The sequence below is a fragment of the Marmota flaviventris genome, chromosome 18, assembly GCF_047511675.1.
Source record: "Marmota flaviventris isolate mMarFla1 chromosome 18, mMarFla1.hap1, whole genome shotgun sequence".
Lineage (NCBI taxonomy): Eukaryota > Metazoa > Chordata > Mammalia > Rodentia > Sciuridae > Marmota > Marmota flaviventris.
Window position 1 is genome coordinate 50,286,551 of NC_092515.1, and position 21,333 is coordinate 50,307,883.

The 21,333-nt window shown below is 39.0% G+C and overlaps 2 protein-coding genes across 4 annotated transcripts; one reads left to right on the forward strand and one right to left on the reverse strand.

The window, feature by feature from the left end:
- Positions 1–75: 75 nt before the first annotated feature.
- Positions 76–8,349, forward strand: Txnl4b (thioredoxin like 4B). 3 transcript variants are annotated; one of them, XM_027933230.2, is made up of 4 exons: positions 76–488; positions 2,342–2,510; positions 4,274–4,425; positions 6,588–8,349. In XM_027933230.2, the coding sequence occupies exons 2-4, from the start codon at positions 2,379–2,381 to the stop codon at positions 6,751–6,753; spliced, it is 450 nt and encodes a 149-aa protein (XP_027789031.1). In that variant the 5' UTR covers positions 76–488; positions 2,342–2,378; the 3' UTR covers positions 6,754–8,349. The 3 variants fall into 3 exon arrangements, with proteins under 3 accessions (XP_027789031.1, XP_027789030.1, XP_071460393.1); XM_027933229.2 differs by having other exon boundaries at positions 2,379–2,510; XM_071604292.1 differs by lacking the exon at positions 2,342–2,510.
- A 2,301-nt stretch (positions 8,350–10,650) lies between these two features.
- On the reverse strand, positions 10,651–15,360 carry LOC114090873 (haptoglobin). Its single transcript, XM_027933185.2, has 5 exons — positions 15,252–15,360; positions 13,582–13,664; positions 13,215–13,316; positions 12,470–12,544; positions 10,651–11,596 (listed from the first exon to the last, which is right to left on the reverse strand). Exons 1-5 carry the CDS (start codon positions 15,254–15,256, stop codon positions 10,818–10,820), a joined length of 1,044 nt encoding a protein of 347 aa, XP_027788986.1. The 5' UTR covers positions 15,257–15,360; the 3' UTR covers positions 10,651–10,817.
- Positions 15,361–21,333: the final 5,973 nt, after the last annotated feature.

Below are 21,333 nucleotides of genomic sequence, written 5' to 3' on the forward strand. Positions count from 1 at the left end.
ACGGGGTTGGCTGGGGGAGTAGAACGGCCATATTTGCTAAGGGCGGAAATGACAACAAACTTCCGGTCAGGGGGAGTAGGCTGTATCTGCAATAATCTCTTCTGTTTTTATTGGTCTGTTGAGTGGGATCCTCTACTACGAGTTCTTTCCCAGCGCCTGTGCGTTTTCCATTTCCGTTTAGTTCTCACGCAGTGGGCTAACGAGCGTTGCTAGGCAACAACTCGGGGTTACTTTGGCTTGAGGTTGTGGGCCTGCTTGGGGCGGAAGAAGTGCGCCGCCCCGGGCCTGGGTACTCAGAGAAAGGATCCGGGTTGCTGACGGCCCTGGAGCGGAGGTGACTGGGACATGTCAAGTATCCTCGTCCCTCACAGCTGTGGGTTAAGAGCAGCCCAAACACAAGCATCTTCAAAAAAACTTACATGGGGTATTTTCGAAAGTAGAGACGTAGGCCCCATGTAAATAAAAATCACCCGTCTGTTCAGATGCAGGTATGTCCATTGATGATGTTTTAAAATATTCCACCTTTCTTTGTAAATATGAATTATATACAAGCTAAGTTTCGTAGAAAATGTGGGATCAATCTTTATATACTGTTTTGTAACTTTTCTTCGATGGCTGCAGGACTGTGCTGTCATTTATTTCACCAATGTCCATTTACGTTGTTTTCAGCTTTTTGCCCTAAGTGCGTTGAATAGCCTATGTACATAAACCTTTGTGCATTTGTCTGATGATTTACTAAGAAATAGTTCTCAAACACTGAATTGTCAAAGAGTTTGTCAGTTTTCTTTCCAGAAAAGTTTTGTCCCTCTGCTTTTTCTATATCTGTAAAATGGAAATAATTTTGGCTTTATCTAATGCCTGCCCCTGCATTCACACTGTCGCCCTTATTGTGTTTTACTATATTGTTTAATCTTTGCCAATTTAATCGGGTTTTTTTTTGGGGGGGGGGTTGCTTTTATCTGCTTACTTGTAAAGCTTAACCTTCCAAACGTGTTCACTACCCATCTGTACCTCTTATTTTGTGAATTCTCTATTCTGATTTTCCTTTTCTATGGACATCTTCTCAGGTGGGTCTCAATACTGTCTCCAGCATTTGTCCAAGCCCATCCCTAGCCTCTCTGTTGACATTGCCCTTCCCTTATTTCCTCCTCTTTATTAGTAACCTTTAGGATTTACTCTTTGTCTGAATTCCAGTGATAGAACAGATCTATATTCTCTTTGAATTTCTCTTTCATCAGGAATTTTTTCTGCCAAATATGACAAAGTCCCCCCTGGAAATCAGCTTCCCTATTTAAAGTGTACCTATTGCTGGAACACTTTCATTTCCTGTATGAATTTTTATTAAGTTCATATCTAAAAATTGATATGTGACCAAAAATATACATAGAAAAAGAAATACTACCTTTTTGTAGCATTAGCCAACTCTGAAACTGAATTCAAAGTGTCAGGTGTCTCAGTGAAGTCTTCTGTAGATGCAATAATATGCTCCTTGATCAATGAGCTTCTCAAATATGAAATTTCTCATTGAATTGCTTAGGCTGGCTTTGAACTTGCAATTCTCCAGCCTCAGCCTCCTGAGCCTCTGGGATTATAGGCATGCACCACCACTCCCAGATTTTAAAAGTAACACTAGACTAGAAATTTGGTATAAATAAAATAGTGTAATATAAATAAATAAAATAAATGTAATAAATAAATGTAAATTAAAAATATAAAGGTCCGGGCTAGGGTTGTGGCTCAGCGGTTGAGTGCTCGCCTCACACTTGCGGGAGGGACCCTGGGTTCAATCCTCAGCACCACATAAAAATACATAAGTAAAATAAAGGTATTGTGTCCAACTACAACTAAAAAATAAATATTTAAAAAATAAATAAATAAAATAAAGGTCCTTTAACAACTAAAAATAATATTTTAAAAAAAGAAACACCTGGGCTGGGGTTGTAGTTCAGTGGTAGAGCACTTGCCTAGAATGTGTGAGGCCCTGGGTTCAATCCTCAGCACCACACATAAATAAATAAAATAAAGGCATTGTGTCCATCTACAACTAAAAAAAAAAAAAATTAAAGAAAGAAACACGTATTGGTATTTTTTTGTGAATATATGACAAAACTGTGGAAGATACATTAGAAATTAATGAAAACAGTTTCCTGGTATGTGGGACATGTGTGGCAGTGGGAACCAGGCCCAAGAAGGGCCATGGGGAGAGGGACATGTGTACCTTTCTATAATGTTTCTTTTTTAACCATGTAATTATATTACCTACTCTAAAAATTTATTTTTTTTAAATTCGAACTCATGCACTTAATTTAAACTGCCTTTAAACATTGCAACTTCATTTCAGGATTGATGGTGGGGATTAACATTTGGATTATTTCAAGATGAGCTTCCTGTTGCCCAAACTGACTAGCAAAAAAGAAGTAGACCAAGCCATAAAAAGTACTGCAGAGAAAGTGTTGGTTCTCAGGTTTGGGAGAGATGAGGATCCTGTCTGTCTGCAACTAGATGACATTGTAAGTGAATTTTTTAAACAAATGGGGTTTTTTATTTTTTTTGTAGTTGTATATGGACAGAATGCCTTTATTTTGTTTGTTTATTTTTATGCTGTGGTAAGGATTGAACCTAGTGCCTCACACATGCTAGGCAAATGCTTTTCCACTGAGCTACAGCCCCAGCCCAAATAAATGCCTCCATGTCTGAAAAATGAATGGAAGTAGGCAAGGTTCAAATGTAGCTCTTGGTTCATTAACACAGTTTCACTAAGAGCTGATCCTGTGTTTGCTCTGAGCTGAACCTCCAAATTTGTTATTGTGCTGAATCTGCTCCAGTGTCCTTCCCCACTAGCAGATTTCAAAACTCATTTTCACAGATAAGGCAGTGAAAGAGTAGAAAACATTACCAGGAGTCTATGAACATTACCTTTTTTTTAAACTCCATCTGCTATTATTTTTATATGATACTTAGTATTGAACCTGTGCCTCACATGTGCTAGGTGGGCACTCTACCACTGAGCCACAACCCCAGCCCCTGTTATCTTTTTTTGATGCTAGAGCAGTGGCCCCATTTCCCAGTGGCAGAAACAAACACCAGAGAAGTCAAGGAGTTTCCCACTGGCACAGATGCACTTAATTGAAGAGCTGGGATTTAAATTCAGTTTTCTCTAGCTGCCAATCCCTTTTCTTATGTGCTGCCTCTAGAATGTCCCTGATGATTGTTTCTGGTCTCACAGCACATCTTCACATTCTGATCAGTAAGGGGAAAAATTATGGGACAGAGTGAGTGTATTCTTGTCTCTGTCTATTATAGAGAGTTTTAACCAAGTACTAAGACCTCTTCCCCCTTCAGTTGCTGCCATCCACCATGGAAATTAAATGTAAGCATCCTCATTTGGTTAAAAACAGATGTGTGATGTGTTAACCTGGAAGACAAATGACCAGAAAATTATACCCTTACCTGTATGGAGGAAAAAATAGTACAGAAGTCAAGAGGGTAGATTCTGAGCTGCGGTATGCCCTTAGAGCACTTTGTTTAGCATGTGTGAGGCCCTGGGTTCAATCCTGCGCTGGGGGGAAAAAATATAGTTTCTGAAGCCAAGCTGCCAAAATTCAAATCCCAGCCCTGCTGCTTAGGAACTGTATGAACTGGGACAAGTTATTTTACTTCTTGTGCTTCTCTTTCTTCCTCTATAAAATAGGGACTCAAACAATCCATACCTCAAAGGAATGTGTAAGGATTAAATTAGTCAGCAAATGAAAGCATTTAGGACTGTTAGCATGCAGGAAGTGTTGTATAAACATTTGCTATTATAATAATTGTTTCTAGAATATTGGGAAGAAAGAGACTTGGGGGAATTTCAGTATCTATATTACATGTTTCTGAGTTGTTCTGTTTTAAGTGAGTATAATATGTGGTTTTTGTCTGTTTTGTGGTACTGGAGATAGAACCCAGGTCCCTGTGCAGGCTAGACAAGTGCTTTGCCACTGAGCTCTATACAACAACCCACTTAAAATGAGTATGGATTACTTTTAGAGGAGCAATCCAACATGGACAAAAAAAAAAGTTTAAAAAATAAATTTATTTTTCCCAGGGAGCTCTCATAACCTGTCAACAGTGATTCAACCTGTGAACAATAGTTATACTCTATCTAATGTAAAACCCAAATAGACTAGAGTCTTGGCCCAGGAATTTTTTTAAACAATATGTTGTAGTAAAAAGTTTCTCAGAAGAAATATTGGCTACTTCTCATATTATAACCTCCCTCTCTCTTGTCATTTAGCTCTCTAAAACTTCTTCTGACTTAAGTAAAATGGCTGCTATATACCTGGTAGATGTGGACCACACTCCAGTTTATACACAGTATTTTGACATCAGTTATATTCCATCTACTGTATTTTTCTTCAACGGGCAGCATATGAAGGTGGACTATGGGTAAGTTGACTTTGAAGTCATTGCAATCTTGAAAGTGTCCTTTATCTAAGCCATTTCCAACTTACCTATTTGCATGTGATGTTTGCTTTCTGAGTCTTGTGTTAGTACTATTTCCTCAGTTGATGTATCCTTTAATTTTTATATGAAAATTAGGTACAAAATGAGAGTATTTCATAAATGATAGTTTACGAAGCACTAATCATCCTCAAGTTGATAAATACAAAATAGTTAAATTAACTAAGTATAGAATATAAAAAGTTTCCCAGGAATTTTATTTGAAACACAATATATAGTTGTTCTAAAACTTTTGGGATTGGTAGATGATATTTATAAAAGAAGCCTTTCTGCCAGCAAACTTCTCTCTTGCCAAGTATCTTCTGTTACTCAGAGAATTTGAAGTCATTCTTCAACCAGGCCTGTCAAAACATGTAAATGAGTCAGGCACAGTGGCACACACCTATAATCCCAGCAGCTCAGGAGGCTGAGGCAGGAGGATTGTGAGCTCAAAGCCAGCCTCAGCAAAAGTGAGGCACTAAGCAACTCAGTGAGACCCTTTCTCTAAATAAAATACAAAATAGGGTTGGGAATGTGGCTCAGTGGCCAAGTGCCCCTGAGTTCAATCCCTAGTACCCTCCACCTCAAAAAAATGTAACATTAGTTTTTTAATATCTTCCATTCCATCTAGTTAGCATCCCAATACTGAATGTTACTGACTATATTCATCATTCTAAACATTTCTTACTCTGGTTGAAACGTATACTTGGTTTGTATTATATGTTAGAAAGTGAGTTATATACTGTTTGAAAGTGTTTTAAAGCTATTTATTTTCCTGGAACACAGGAAAGTAATACTTACTTGATGTAAGTATTAGTTTTAAATAAACTTTTTAAAGGACAATTTATGACACCATGTGTCAAAACATCTTAAAAGTGTTTAAACATTTAATATGGTGTTGTAGGTATATAGTTAATGACTTTGAAAGATATATATATATATATTAGTTGAAAAAATGTGTTACTAAATAGTTTGAATATGATTCTCATTATCATGAACAATTAAATACACTTATACATAGACATATACACACATACACATAAGTTTGGAAGGATATAACACCAAAAGGTGTTTTCTGTCCTCACTGGTGATTTTATTTCTCTCTAAAAAGTTATACAATAAATATACCTAATGTTTAAAATGTTTAAAAAATAAATATACCTAATGTTTTAAATATACCTATGTTTAAAATATACCTAATGTAAAGGCAGCAGAACACAACAGACACTAGTATGGCAATATGTAAATCAATGGATGTGTAACCGATGTGATTCTGCAATCTGTATACGGGGTAAAAATGGGGGTTCATAACCCACTTGAATCAAAGTGTGAAATATGATATATCAAGAACTATGTAGGGACTGGGGATGTGGCTCAAGCGGTAGCGTGCTCGCCTGGCATGCGTGCGGCCTGGGTTCGATCCTCAGCACCACATACAAACAAAGATGTTGTGTCCGCCGAAAACTAAAAAATAAATATTAAAAAAAAAGAACTATGTAATGTTTTGAACAACCAACAATAAAAAAAAATAAAAATCAAAAAAAAAAAGAATTGTAATGCAAAAAACCACAAAGTTCATGTATAAAGGCATGAGTTGGCATGAACATACTCTATATACAAAGATATGAAAAATTATACTCTATATGTGTAATAAGAATTGCAATACATCTGCTATCGTGTATTTAAAAAATAAAGTCAATAAAACTAAAAATAAATAAATAAAATATACCTAATGTTTAAAAAACTTTTTTAAATAATCTGTTAATACCTACAACTCAAAAGTATAACTGGTGGAACTTAGGAGACCATGACTAATTAATGTGCTTTGCACAGAAACACTAACCATGCCCACTCTAATGCTAGTGAATTCTACTTGATGATGACTTATAAAATGATTAAAATATATTAAGCAGAATCTTTCACATACCACAGTGTGGTCCACAGCACTGGTGTTAGTCATGTATCATATACCAAGTGGGAAAATTCATGTATTGGGCTATGTGTCTAAAGTCTCTCTGATAAGAAGGAAGTAATGAATCTGTTTTGTTTATCCTGCAAGTCTTCAGCAAGTGATCTGAAAGCAGTTATTTCTCTCCTGTGCCATGTAGGTCTCCAGATCACACTAAGTTTGTGGGAAGTTTCAGAACCAAACAAGACTTCATAGATTTGATTGAAGTAATCTATCGGGGAGCCATGAGAGGAAAGCTTATTGTCCAAAGTCCTATTGATCCCAAGAATATTCCCAAATATGACCTTCTCTATCAAGACATTTAGCACATTAACCACTGTTGGAAATGAAGAGAATGGCATGCATTGAAACAGTGCCTGAATCCAGCTGTGCTGTTTTCTGAACTCCCTTAGAAATGTGTTCAGTATCCCAGAAGAGAAGAGGTGTGACTTGTGTGTATGATGTCTGGCCCCTGAGCAGAAGACCACCTGGCGGCACTCCCCGGTCTGAAGGGCTGAGCATTTTCTCTCTGCAGGCCTCTAAGCAATCAAGGGAACAGTGTTCATTTTCCACAGGGTAGTTTTTCTCACTGTCCTGTAGACTGCTCTTCTTTGTCCCTCAAGATGATACAGAATCCTTCTAGACATTGCAAGTGCAGTTGACTTATCCATGTTATCTGATGCACAAGTAAATGGAAAGTCAATCCTGTAAGAGAAAAAGTACTTCTTCTCTATCCTGTATACACATGCAAACCCCTGCCCATTCTTCTACTCATATCCCTCCTACTCCCCCAGCTCCAGGCCTTTCTACTCCAATCTCTCTTGGAATAGTAATTGTCTACTAATAGTAGGCTTTTGGGGGAGGGGGGAAATCTTTTGAACTGAGACTTTCAAAAATGCCATCCTGAGCCAGGCACAGTGGTGCACACCTGTAGTCCCAGCTGCTTAGGCGCTGAGGCAGTACTGCGTGAGCCCAGGAATTCAAGGCCAACCTGGGCAACAATGAGACCTCATTTCAAAAAGCAAGAAGACAGGTAGTGGTGAAAAACTGTCTTGGTTGTTCTTGATAATATAAACTAGATTTTGTGTTATTGCTCAAGAAGCAAGAACTTGAACATCATCCAGTACCCAGTTTGAGCTAAACAAAGACTTAACTACCCTTAGAGCAAAGCTTTCCCAGAAGTCTGAGTTGCTACCTCTTCCTGAGACAGAAAATTGCATTCAAGGGTTCAAGATTGAAAAAATGTTAGAAGTTCTAGAAAAAAATATCACCTTTATAGGAGTTGCCAACCCTAATGACTTTACAAAGAAGCCTTGCTCTTCAGAGTCCTCCTGGCACAGCCTTGGGCAAGTACTGCTTCTCTTAAGCCTCATGGCAGCTCTGAATACTGACTTTCTAGAATGAGATAATGGACACTGAGCTACAGAAAGTGGATCAGGCAACATGTTATCTGCCTGGCAGCCACTGCCTTCTTTACCAGCAGAAGCCCATTTCTGTTCAGGGCAGTACTCACTACCTACTGACCCCTTTGCTAGGTGCTTCTGTCCAAGATTGTCTCACAGGAGGGATGGCCATGAGACTTAATTCAAGCTAATGTGGCACAGAAGAAAGACTGCTGGGGGTTTATGTGTCCTTTGCTGATAAAAGGAGAGAGTTACTCCAGGAATAAAGCAAAAGAAAATCTTTTCACCACCACCTGTCTTCTGTCCTACCACTTCCACTTAGTTTAAATCATGATGCATGGAACTATAGCAGCCATTCTTAGGCTCAGAAGGCAACCAGCATCAATATGAGAAAATAATATGCTGAAAAGAACAATGAAAGGGTCTGATCCACGGTGACATTATTGAGTACCCGAGTGAATTCTATATGTGCCTCTCTCCGGACTTCTATGAAAGAAAAAAAATAATTCTTTACCTAAATCACTGTTGTTCGAGTTTTCTGTTCTTCACAGCCCCAATCACACAATATTTGGTACATGATAAGTATTTAAATAACCACCCAAAACTCAGAACTTGCATGCTAAAATTATATCATCTCATTGAGCACTTCAGGGAATCTTCTCTGAAGTCCTGATTTTTATTTTTTTATCCTATCTTAATTCTTTCTATTCTACAAGTACTTTTTGAGTACATTCTGGGTGTCCCATCTGATACTAGCTGCTGCATAAATATAAGTTCTGAGAGGAGGCAATGTCTGAGTCTTAAGAGGGAGAGTAAGAGACCTTATGCAGAAAGGGGAGGGACCCAAGGGAAAAGGCCCAAGGATGGAGGCAGCAGAGAGAGCTCAGACTCTGTTCTGGAACCAAGAATGAGGCCCAGACAGCAGGAGGTGCTGTTAGGAAGGCAGAGAACATAAGTGATTTTCTTGTCTTTCGCATCATTATTTTCCTCTGAGGAGTGATCAGAAGCCATTTAATACAACCAGATAATTCTTTAGGGAACTGGGATGGTTTCTTCTCCCAGAAAACTTAGTGCTGAAGATACTATCGAAAGAAAAAGGTATAAATGAGGGGCAGGGGTTGTGGCTCAGCGGTAGAGTACTTGCCTAGCGCATGTGAGGCCCTGAGTTTGATCCTCAGCACCACATAAAAATAAATAATGGTTTAAAAAAAAAAAAGAGGGGCTGGGCTTGTGGCTCAGTGGTAAAGTGCTTGCCTAGAACATGTGAGGCCCTGGGTTCGATTCTCAGTACCACATAAAAATAAATAAATAAAGGTATTATGTCCAATTACAACTAAAAAATAAATATAAAAAAAGAAAGAAAAGGGTATAAGTGACTGCATTCTGAGAAGCATTTTGTAAGCATTTAACTGTGTCATTTTCAGTTTCTGTCTTATTTCTTCCACATTTTCATTAGTCCACTAGTCCACCTGTCGAAATATACTAATGGATCTGGGAGATGCATGTAAAGAGAACTTTACAGTGAAGGCCAGATCCTGGTGAACGAATAGTGACATCAGTGACCTTTCATACTATGAGAAGGAGAGGCTATATGTTAAGATGATAAGAAGGTGAATTGGTGAAGGGTCAGTGTACTAAAGGCTTAGAGCAAGAAAGGATTCAGAGAAAAAAGCCTCCTGTTCACCTTTCACCTGTGAGACCCTTAGGAGCAAGCCCCTTATCTTTGTGAAATGGAAGATCACACAGCTTGCATTTGACTCCTGGTAGAGGATGGGTTTCAGGTTGACAAACATCTCCTCCTACTGTGGAAGAGACTCGTAACTTTTTACAGAGTCCCAGAGCATTGCAGCTGGTAGAGACTTTGGAGATCCTCTGTTAAGTCCCTGTGGAAGAGACCAGGGATCTGATAATGGCCAGAGAGCTTAAAGCATTTAGCAGGTTTATGCCCGAGCTGTGATTTAGACCCAGCAAATCAGAGATCCTCCTTTATATCTCCTTGTTTTGTTTTCTGGAGCCCTGGAAAGTTGAAACACAACAGTAAAAGTATTGTCTGGGTCAGAACACGTTCTTTTCATCCCACTTTAGCTTGTATCAGTTTCCCTCACTGTGACAAAATACCTAAGATAATCAGCTTTAGAAAAGGAAAGTTTTGTTCTGGGTCAGAGTTTCAGAGTTTGCCCTGTTGCTTGGGACCTGTGGTGAGGCAGCACATAGTGAAGGGGAGCACGTGATAGAGCAAAAAACAGCTCACCTCATGACATCCAGAAAGCAAAGAGGAAGAGCAGAAGACCAGAGTCCCATAGTCCCCTTTAAAGGCACACCTCCATTGACCTAACTTCCTCCCATAAGTCCTCTCAAAGGCTCCACGACCTCCCAGTAGTGCCACAGGCTGGAGACCATGCCTTACAAGTCCTAGGCTTTGGAGGGACGATTATCTAAACCATAACTCCTGTGCCCTTTCTCCTAATCCACTTCAAAGAGGCAACAGGATACAGTTAAAGAGAACTCACAGTTTGTATTTAAATAGACCTAGGTTCTGGTTTAGCTTCCATTTTTAATAGCTGTGGAAACTTAAGCAAAGTGAGTCTGTATTTCCTCATCTGTAAAACAAGGATAAGAGTTATCTCTCTGAGATCGGGCATTCAGTAGGCATTCAATCAATGCACAGTTCCCCAAAATGAACCAATTTGTATCATGTTGGGAATTTCCAGGCAGCTTGGAGTGTTTTCTGACATACTTCCGGTAAACTCTATGCCACTTGTCGCCCCAGTACCATAAATGAAAGAATAAAAAAGGCCCAGACTAGAAACAGCACCAAAATTAATCATAAGCAAGTTCTTTATTAATTGACTCATCAGTTCAGGGCTAGGGCCTATCAGTTTCAGATGGTGTCCTGTCCCATCTACCTTTCCCTCTTTCAGGATGAAATCTCACTGTCAGGCAAGGGCTTCAGACCACCCCTCTGAGTAGACTTCAGCCAGCTTGTATTATTCGTCGGCTATGGTTTTCTGAACCCAGTCCAGGATGGAAGGCACCTTCACGTAGACACCGTACTCGGCCACAGTGCAGCTCTTATCAAAGCTCAGGATCCCAGCGGCATACCAGGTGTCATCCTCCAGGTCATGAATGACAAAGGCGCTGCCAGCATCACCATAACAGGTGTCTTCCTGGTACTTGGACATGCCAGCACAGAAGGTGTGCTCATTCAGGATGGGCTGCACCCCCACAGGGCTCTTTGGGGTCTTCTTTTCAGGCACTGTACTGCCCTCATAGTGCAGCACACAGTTGGATTGGTCAGCCACGGGCAGCATGACATACTTGAGGTGCTCCGTAAAATTAAAGTTGACATTTCGCCCCCAGCCAGACACATAACCCACACGCCCCACTTCCGCATAATCCTTGGAAGGTAGGCAAATGGGCATCACTCTCTCATTCACAGGCACCTTCTGTTTGAGTTTGATGAGCCCAATATCTATCATGGAGTAGTTAGGGTGGAGAACCACCTTCTCAATCTCCACCATCTGCCTTCTCCCCACAAAGAGTTTTAAAGTAGGAGCAATGTCCTCTGCTGTTGCATTCTCTGTGTGATTCAGGAAGAGATTTTTGGCCGTGGTCAACAGCCATTGTTCATTGATCAGCGTGGCCCCTGTGGTGAGACCATGGCGCGAGATCATCTTAGCCTGCCAGGGAAAGCTGCCTTTGGCATCCAGAGATCCGCCAATGATGCGCTGCACCTGATCCACCGGATTCTTAGGCTTTCCACACACTGTCAAGGAGAGCAAGAAACTCAAGAGCAGGCATGTGAAAGTCTCCCAGGCCAGGAAAGACAAGTAAAAGCACTGATGTTCTTACTGTCTACCCTTTTCAAAATTAGAAATGCTCAAATGCTTTGCTCTTACCATCTGCTCATCTCACTGCCAATGTTCACAGTTTAAAATAATGTTTTTTCATTCTGTACATCACAAAGTAGAGTTTTAGTCCCTGCTTTTCCAACAAAAAAGAAGTAAGTAGAACTAAGGTTTTTAAACCCCAGCTGATAAACTATTTGAATATTTAAATAATTTTGTCACCACAAAGGAATTTCCACAATTCCCTGAAACTCTTAAAAGGGCTGGATGCTATCTAATTCCTTCTTCCTGACTAGCGAGGGCTGTGTGTTAGCACTGGCAGGAATGCAAATTTTATAGACACTGCAGTTGATCCAAGGCAGATTAGCAGTTCCACAGCCCTGATGGCAGAAAGTGGACAAGACCCTCTGTTCCCAGAAGAAAGGGGGAGAACAAGGAATCAGGAGTCCCAGCTCATCTTCAGCCTTCTGTTTTGTACCTCCATGGGTTAAGCTTTTGCTCAACCTTCCCTGACTTGTTCTTTCTCGTTTTACCTTTGAACTAGGCTCTCTAGGTAGGCTGTCTATATGCATAGGGTCTCCTAATCCAGGGGCAGTAAAGACAATGCCCTTCAAGCCCAAAAGAAACAAGATGCTCAGTAAGCTCCTTTAGAGGTCTTGACCCCACTGGCTATGGTTCTCCCTGATCCCTCGCCTTGGCTCCTGTATGCTCAGAGGAAGCCACAGAAAAGGGATGTGGCTTTGCAACATTTCAGCCTAGCTGCCTACCCATGACCTAACCCCAGCACCCACCTGCTTCACATTCAGGAAGTTTCTCTCCAATGTCTTTGTTGATCCACTGCTTCTCGCTGTTTAAGGTATATACTCCTGAAACAAAAGGAAAGAAATGAGCCCAGAGAGAGAGCGATTCTGGACCTCAGGCAGGGTGAGAAGGTATTTAAAGAGAAGACTGTAAAAGGAGAAGAGAGGAGGAGGGAGGAGAGGAGTCAAGCACTGGGAGCTCCAGGCATCCCCAGCAGGACAGACTGTGCTCATGACAAGATATAGGACAAATAGAGATGGGGCTGGAGAGCTGACTCCACCTCTCAAAGGCCACCTGAACTTGAGCAAGATATTCATTTTCTCTGTGCTTCAGTTTCCTCATCAGATAAATAAGAATAACAGTATCTCTTCAGAGCAGTGCTGTGAGAACTAAGTGCTCTAAATAGATAGGAAGCACTTAGAAAGTGCCAGGAATATAGTGCTGCCTACAATGGGAAGGGTTACCCATTTTCATTGTCATTTGTTCTTTTACTATATCTCCTTTCATAGACGGAGAGCTTACTCTGAGATAGGTAGGCTCCATGGCTTGGACTCCACTTAACAAAAGAGAATCTGGGGCTGAGAAAAGTTTGCTCACAGAACCACCTACTGGTGACAAAAACTAACTCAGGATCTAAATCTCCTGGGTCCAGGAAGTGCAGATGAACTTTTTGGCCATTATGGGGATGTCAGGGCTAGGGTGTATGCTGGGCAGAGACTCTTGTCCGGGTCTTACCATCTCCTTCAGTGCGCAGTCTGTAATAGGTGTTACACTGGTAGCGAACCATGTGATTCACATGGCCATTTGCAATCTCAGGGGGCTTCGGGCAGCTGTCATCTGCAAACAAAAGGAAACCAGTAAAGGAAGTTAATATTCAATTATTGCTCCCAGAGACCTATAAAAAGTCAGAGAGGAAGCTGCTGTGCATATCAACCTCCTTCCAACCTTTGGAAGATAATAAAGGGCATCTACCCTCATTGCTAGGACACAATAGGATGAGAAGGCACCACTGGGTCTTCTCCAAGAATGCAGATCCAGTGGGTCAGAGTGGGCCACAGCAGAGGTGGGGATGCACAACTGCTGCCCAAACCCAAAGACCTACCTGTAAAATCTGTGACATCATTGCCAAAATCTGCAGCAAAAAGCTGTCCGCAGAGCAGGAGAGCAACCAGAGCTCCCAGGGTGCTGCAGAGAGATGAAGGAAGGAATGCAAAAATGATCCCCTGCTTTACAGAGCGCATACACACACACACCCCTCCCTCAAGCACCCAGGAAAGAAAATAGATATATAGAAGTGCCGGGACCAAGAAGTTGCTCTTCCACCCACATATATGCTTTAGTAGCTCTTCTGAACACACCCAGATTCCAGCAAGTTCTATGCTGCTAGGAATAATACGTCCACTTCAGAGAGTAACCACCAAGATATGAAGGCACAGAGTTAAGGGAGCCTCAATTTATGGCCACCTTCAGGAAACACTAAATTGGCAATAATATATGAGCTCTCCATCCAAGAGGAACCTCCACTGGGTACCCCTAAATTAGGCTACAAAGATGCTCCCAATACAATGTGGACTTAAAGAAAGGGAACATGGGGCTTATTATGCTAACCTCTCTACTTCTTAAAAATTTCTATAATAAAAGACTTTTTAAATATTACTGCTTTTTTCCTGAGATGGGATCAATCCAGGTTGGTCTCAAACTCCAGGGCTCAAGCAATTCCCCTGCCTCAGCCTCCTGAGTAACTAGGACTACAAGCCCTTATCACTGTACCCAGCCCAAATATGCAATTTAAAATCCACATATGATTGTATTAATTGTTTTTATGATCATTTGCTTTTAAGAAATGGTATATAATTAGCTCGAGTGCACATCTGTAATCCCAGTGACTGGGAGACTGAGGCAGGAGGATCATAAATTCAAGGCCAGCCTCAGCAATTTAGCAAGACCTAGTCTCAAAAAATAAAAAGGGCTGGGGATGTAACTCAGTGGTAAAGTGCTCCTGAATTCTATTCCTAGTACCAACCACAACCACACACACACACACACACACACATAAAAAAAAAAAAACTTAAAAAAGAAATGGTATCAAACTCCAGAATGCCAGGAGGTTACCTGAAAGAGAACTGGCTTCCTGAAGACATGACCGTGGCCATGGACATTAGCACACAGGCCACACTTACCACATAACCACATAACCATCTTGCTGGCAGATGTCAATCATCCAGGTATTATTTGGTGATATTAAGTTTCTTGTCATTTTAACATTTCAAAAAGTCTTATTTTGATAAAATCTAAATCCTTAATTGTGTCACTCAAATGTGTTGCTATTGATCTAATTTTTTTAAAAAATTGCTAGTAAATATAGTTAAAATGCCAAGAAGCTGCTGCATCCCTTGTGAAGAGGAAAACTGTAACTTCAAGAAAAACCATCTGGGCTGAGGATATAGCTCAGTGGTAGAGCAACCCTGGGTTCAAGCCTCAGTGCTGCAAAAGAAAAAGAAGGAGAAGGAAGAAGAGGAGGAAAAGGAGGAGGAGCAGGGAGATCCTCCTTAGAGTAGATCCTGGCTCCTGAGAAAGACAAAACCGCCTTTTGTGGATACAAAAAAAAAAAAAAGGAAAGGCCTTAATACAGGAAGCCCTTTAATCCACCACAGTTTAGCCCTTGGCCTTGTTTCTTTGTTACATTTGTGCACCTCCCCTGTAGGCTTCTTCTATACTAATACATATAAAGAAGGATAAAATAAAGAAGGGGGCCGGGTGCTATAAACTCACCTCATCTTTGACTTGGCCTCTGGACGTGCAGTACTGTGGGGCACCTGCTGAGCCTTTTATGCCTCAAAATCTCACCCCACCTCTTTCTTAATTTGTAATTCCTGTGTTTACCCAAAGTTGTGTTTATATAACAGGACTTTTTAAGGTCACCGGCAGTTTCCAGTAATAAAACCACAAACAATATCCCTGTTAAGAGTTGAGCTCTTGCTTCATGCTTGGTTTTCCCGTGGTGTTGTTTTACAACCCTGAAGAAATCTGGCAACTTTATGTCCCCATGTACCTGCCAAGTGTTTCCAGAAAACAGCAACAGAGCAGAATGCCTGGAAGAGAGGCCTGCTAATCTGCCTATTTTTGGAGGATTTTCAACACAGAAAAAGACCTTTGAGTTATTTCAAACCCCTGACAGACTCTCCTCCAACCTAGCTTAGCTGGAACAGTAAAGAAAGCATTTCCTTTTCACAATCAGTTTCCCCATCCTGTGTGAACATCTTCCTGTTGCTAAAATCTTTCCAACCTGAAATCTGTAAACTGTTTTGTCTTATTCTCTGATTGCTCTTTGCAGGAAATCACATAAGATAGTTCAGCTATGGTATTGATTGACACAGAACCACCAATCTGTCTCTATTCTGGAGGATTTTCATCACTTAAAAAGGCCTTCTTTGAGTTGTTTCAAACCCTGTGTAGATACTTCTAGCATAGATGGTGGCTGTAAAGAAAATATTTCCTTTTATAGTCATTCTACCTCCCGCCTTTTTGATCCTTTCTGTGCATCAGAATTAATTTTTGTGCATCAAAAGACAATATCAAGAAAGTGAAAAGACAGGGCTGGGGTTATGGCTCAGTAGTAGAGCGCTTGCCTCACACATGTGAAGCACTGGCTTCGATCCTAGCATCACATAAAAACAAATAAAGCCCTTAAGTCCATATACAACTAAAAAAAATTTTTTAAGTGAAAAGGCAATCTACAGAATAGGAGAAAATACTGGCAAATCATCTATCTGATGAAGGTTTAATATCCAGAATATTCAAAGAACTCCTACAACAACAACAAAAAGACAACCTCATTAAAATATGGGCAAATAATATGAGTAGACTTTCTCCAAAAAAGATACATAAATGGAAAGAAATCACATGAAAATGTTCGGCCTGATTAAAAAATGTCATTAGGGAAATGTCACAATGGGAAACCACTTCATATCTACCAGAATGGAACTCATGTAAGAAACAACAACAGTGTAGCAAGTGTTGTCAAGGATGTGGAGAAATTGAAACCCTCTATTTTTTAAAAATATTTTTTTAGTTGTTGATGGACCTTTATTTTATTCATTTATTTATATGCAGTGCTGAGAATTGAACCCAGTGCCTCACACATGCAAGGCAAGAGCTCTACCACTGAGCCACAGCCCCAACCCAAAACCCTCATATTTTGATAGTGGGAATATAAAATGGTGCATTCTCTGTGGATAACAACTCAAAAATCTAATAGAATTGCAGTAGTTCCACTTCCAGATGCATACCCAAAGAAACTGAAATCAGAGACTCATATATCAGAATTCACTGCAGCACTTTCACAACAGCCAAAAGATGGAAACAGCAGGAGAATGCAGAAACAAAATGTCGTATATACAACAGCAGGAGAATGCAGAAACAAAATGTCGTATATACATGCAATAAAATATTATTCGCCTATAAAAAGAAATGAAGTTGATGCATGCTACAACATGAATAAACCTTGAAAACAAGCTACATGAAACAAGCCAGACACAAAAGAACAGACATTATATGATCCACTTATGTTAAAGTCTAAAATAGGCAAATTCATGGAGGCAGAAAGTAGAAGCTGCCAGGAGCTGGGGGAGGGAGGAATGGGTTTTTTTTTAATTGCTCAATAGGTACAGAGTTTCTGTTTGAGATGATGAAAAAATTTTGGAAACAGTGGTGATGGTTGTGTAACATTGCTAATGTAATGAACGCTGCTGAATCGTACACTTAAGAATGGTTCAAATCAATATGTGTTAACAATTATAATAAAAAGAATGGCTTTTTATTGTTAAACTTTTGAATTTTGTATTATATACATTTTATCACAAGAAAAAAATTTCAAGAAATAAATAGTAAATAAACTTTTTATTTGAGGGAAAAAATAAATATGCAACATATTGTGTAGATACATATAGCTACTAATAAGAAGAACTATATTTTTTTTGTACTGAGGATAATTGTTCCCAGCATTTTTGGTTTTGGAACCAGGGATTTAATCCAAGGGCACTTTCCACTGAGCTACATCCTTTTTATCTTGAGACAGGGTCTCACTGAATTGCTGAGCCTGGCTTTGAATTTTCAATCCTCCTGCCTCAGCCACCTGAGTCACTGGGGTGACAGGTGTGTGTGCCCAACCTTCACTAATTAAATCTAATAGTTTGATTAATATTCTAAAAATCTTAGCCACAGTTATGTCTTCTGGAAATAACTCTTTTACCTCTTCTAGTTTTTTTATAATAATTATGTTTTGTTTCTTTTCTCACCTCGTTGTACTAACTAGAATTTTCATAGCAGTCAGGAGTTTCCATCCTGGTTTTCCCTCAGACTTTCAAGAAAGCAGTCAAAATCTCACTCTTAAAGATTATGTTAACTGAAGTTTTGTTTTGTTATTTTCTTTGTGTTATCATTTGTGTGTTTTGTTTTGTTTTGTTTTTATAGATATCCTTTATTAGATTAAGTGAGTTCCTTACTATTCCTGGCTCACTGATTTTTTTTTTTTTTTTAACCAAAAAGAGATGTTGGGCTGGGGTTGTGACTCAGTGGTTGAGCGCTTGCCTCAACGCATGAGGCACTGGGTTGGATCCTCAGCAATAAATAAATAAATAAAAGATATTTTTAAAAAGAGAGATGTTGAATACTTTGTCTTTATTCAGTAAGATCATCTATTTATTCTGTTAATGGTGGCGAATCACATTCACTGATTTTTTTTAATGTTACACTAACTGTGCATTTTGGGAATAAACCTCAGCTTCTCATGATGGAGTGTGATTTTTATGTTTTCTGGGTTTGATTTGCTGGGTTTTCTTTTGCCATCTGAGTTTCTAAGAAATATTGGCTGATGACTTTCCTTTCTTGTAATGTCTACACCAGGATTTCACGTTAAGGTTATATTGATCTCTTAATGCAAGCGAGCAGCATTCCCTAATTCCATGAAGGACTTTGTGTAAGATTGATATTATTAATTTCCTAATTGTTTGAAAGAAGTTTCCACTGAAGTCATGTAGTTAATCTTGTGAGAAGATTTTAGCTTTCAGATTCAATTTCTTAATTAAAGGATTCTTTAGATATTCTCTTTTTTCTAGTGACAGGTGTTTGTCTAGAAATTTGCCATTTCAATTAAGAAGTCAAAGTTAGTGGCATAAAACTTCCCAACATTATTTATTTAATATCAGTAAGATTAGTAGTGATAGCCTGTCTTTTATTTATAATAATCAAATAATGATTATAATAATTTGTTTTCCTTCATTTTTTACTTGAACAGTTTGCCAAGGGTTTATCAATTTTATTAATCTTTTTTTAAATTCAAACTTTTCCCTTACTTAGTTTTTTATATTGTTAGTCTCTTTTCTGTCCCATTCTTATCCTTAGTGTTCTCTTTTTTGTTTCTCTTTCCCAGTCCCCTGGTGGTTGTTGTTTGTTTTCTTCCACTTACTTTAGATTTAATTTGTTCTTTTTCTGGATTTTTAAAGTAGAAACTCATATCAATAAAAGTTAACTTTTAATTTCCAATACATGCATTTAAAACTATATATTTGCCAGACACAGTGGCACACAACCTCTAATCCCAGCAGCTCTGGAGGCTGAGGCAGGAGTTAAAGCTGGGTGTGGTGGTGCATGCCTGTAATCCCAAAGGCTCAGGAGGCTGAGGCTGGAGGATTGCAAGTTCAAAGCCAGTCTTAGCAATTTAGCAAGGCCCTGAGCAACTCACTGAGACCCTGTCTCTAAATAAAATACAAAAAAATGAATGGGGATGTGGCTCAGTGGTTGAGTGCCCCTGAGTTCAATACCCAGTAACAACAACAAAAAAAAAAACCTATGTATTTTCCTCTACATGCTTCTTTACCTATATCCCATAAATTTTACTGTATTGTATTTTTATAAATAATTTTAAAATAGTTGTTAATTTCTATGTGTGTCTAAATTGCTCTATATTTGTTTAAAAGGATATTGCTAAGCTTCCAAGCATTTTGGAGATTTTTAAGTGATTTTTCCATGATTGATTTCTAGTTTAATTCCATAGTGCTTAATGAACATGCTCTTTATGATTTTCATCCTTTGAAATTTTTGAGACTTACTTATCATATGGCTCAGCATATGGTCTATTTGGATAAGTGTTCCACATGCACTTAAGAAGACAACAGTTCTAAAAAGAAGAAGGAGAAGAACATAGTTTTTCTGTGTAATGATCTATGTTAATTAGATCAATTTTATTAATTGTTCAGTTCAAATCATCTTACTGACTTTTTCTGCTCTTTTAATTACTGAGAGAAAGTTCATAAATTTGTTCTTTTATAATGTTATTATCAGGTACATCCAAATTTAGGGTTTTTTTGTGTCTTCCTGTTAAATTGACCATTTAATTAATCATTATGACATATCCTTATTTATCTCTAGTAATTCTTCTTTCCATAAAGTTTCTCAAGATACACCAATTTTCTTTTAATATTTTGTGTTATGTCTTTTTCCATATATTTACCTATATAACTGACACATCCATTCTGACAATTTTTGCCTTTTAATTGGAATATTTAGTTTATTTATATTTAATATTATTATAAGTAGAGTTGGTTTTAAGTGTACCATTGTACTATTTGTTTTGCATTTAACCCAGAAGTCCTCTTTTCTCTGATTTTTTTCTCTCCTGCCTTTATTATATTAACTAATTTTTTTAAAAGTTTATCCTCTAAACAAAAAAGCTAAAAGCTTTTCTGATATTATTTTCTGGTGGTTACCCTCTGATTTCAAGGTATGCATTCTTGTCTTACCACAGTCTACTTTAAGTTAGTTCCTTTACCACTTACCAAACAACGAAAGAACTTTTTACAGATCTATCCTCCTTACCTTTCCTCCCCTCCTCATGCCATCGTTGTCACTTGCTTTACATCTACATTTTAAAATCCCACCTAACACTTTTTTTTCCTATGGGGATGTGGCTAAAGTCATGAAGTGGTAAAGTGTCTGCCTGACATAAACAAGGCCCTGGGTTCAATCTCCAGCATCACACACACACACACACACACACACACACACACACACACACACACAGTTTCTGTCAGATTTGAAATAACTTGAAATGCAAATAATTAAGACAAATTCAGTGTTGGAGAAAATAAAGAGGGAAAAATACAAAAGAAGTTTCAGAAAAAAATAATAAAATGGAATAACTAAATATTGACCAGGCAAAAGAAATACAAGATTCAAAAATGAGAGAGAACTGATACCTATGGATGGATTTGAGAAGGAAAAATATTGAGCCAAATTTTGAGTGACTTTAGGACTCTAGGGTCCAGGGACTCCAGGACACTGATGTGACAGGAACATGGGCATTGGCTCCTAGCTGTACTTCCAGAGTATCAGCAATTCTCTTCTTGAAAACTGGGCTGGCACACATACTGGCATTTATCTTTTCTTAAAGCTTACTCTTTTCTTAAAGCTTCTCAAAAGTAACATCAATCCAGACACTTTATAACTGAGGAATTTGCAAGATCCAAGCTGCTAATTCATACACTGTCCTAAGGCCAGCTGCCTACCAGCAAGAGCCAACCAGAGCCAAGAAACCCACACGGTCTGTCTCAATTTTTAGTGAAACCTGCCTTTGCTAGTCAAAGGTCAAAGGCAATACTGGCGTGGTGGTGCATGCCTGTAATCCCAGCAGCTAAGGAGACTGAGGCAAGAAGAATCATGAGTTCAAAGCCAGCCTCAGCAACTTAGCAAGGCCCTAGCAATTCAGCAAGACCCGGGTCTCTAAATAAAATATAAAAAAGGGCTGGAAATGTTGCTCAGTAGTTAAGCGCCCCTGGGTTCAATCCCTGGTGAAAAA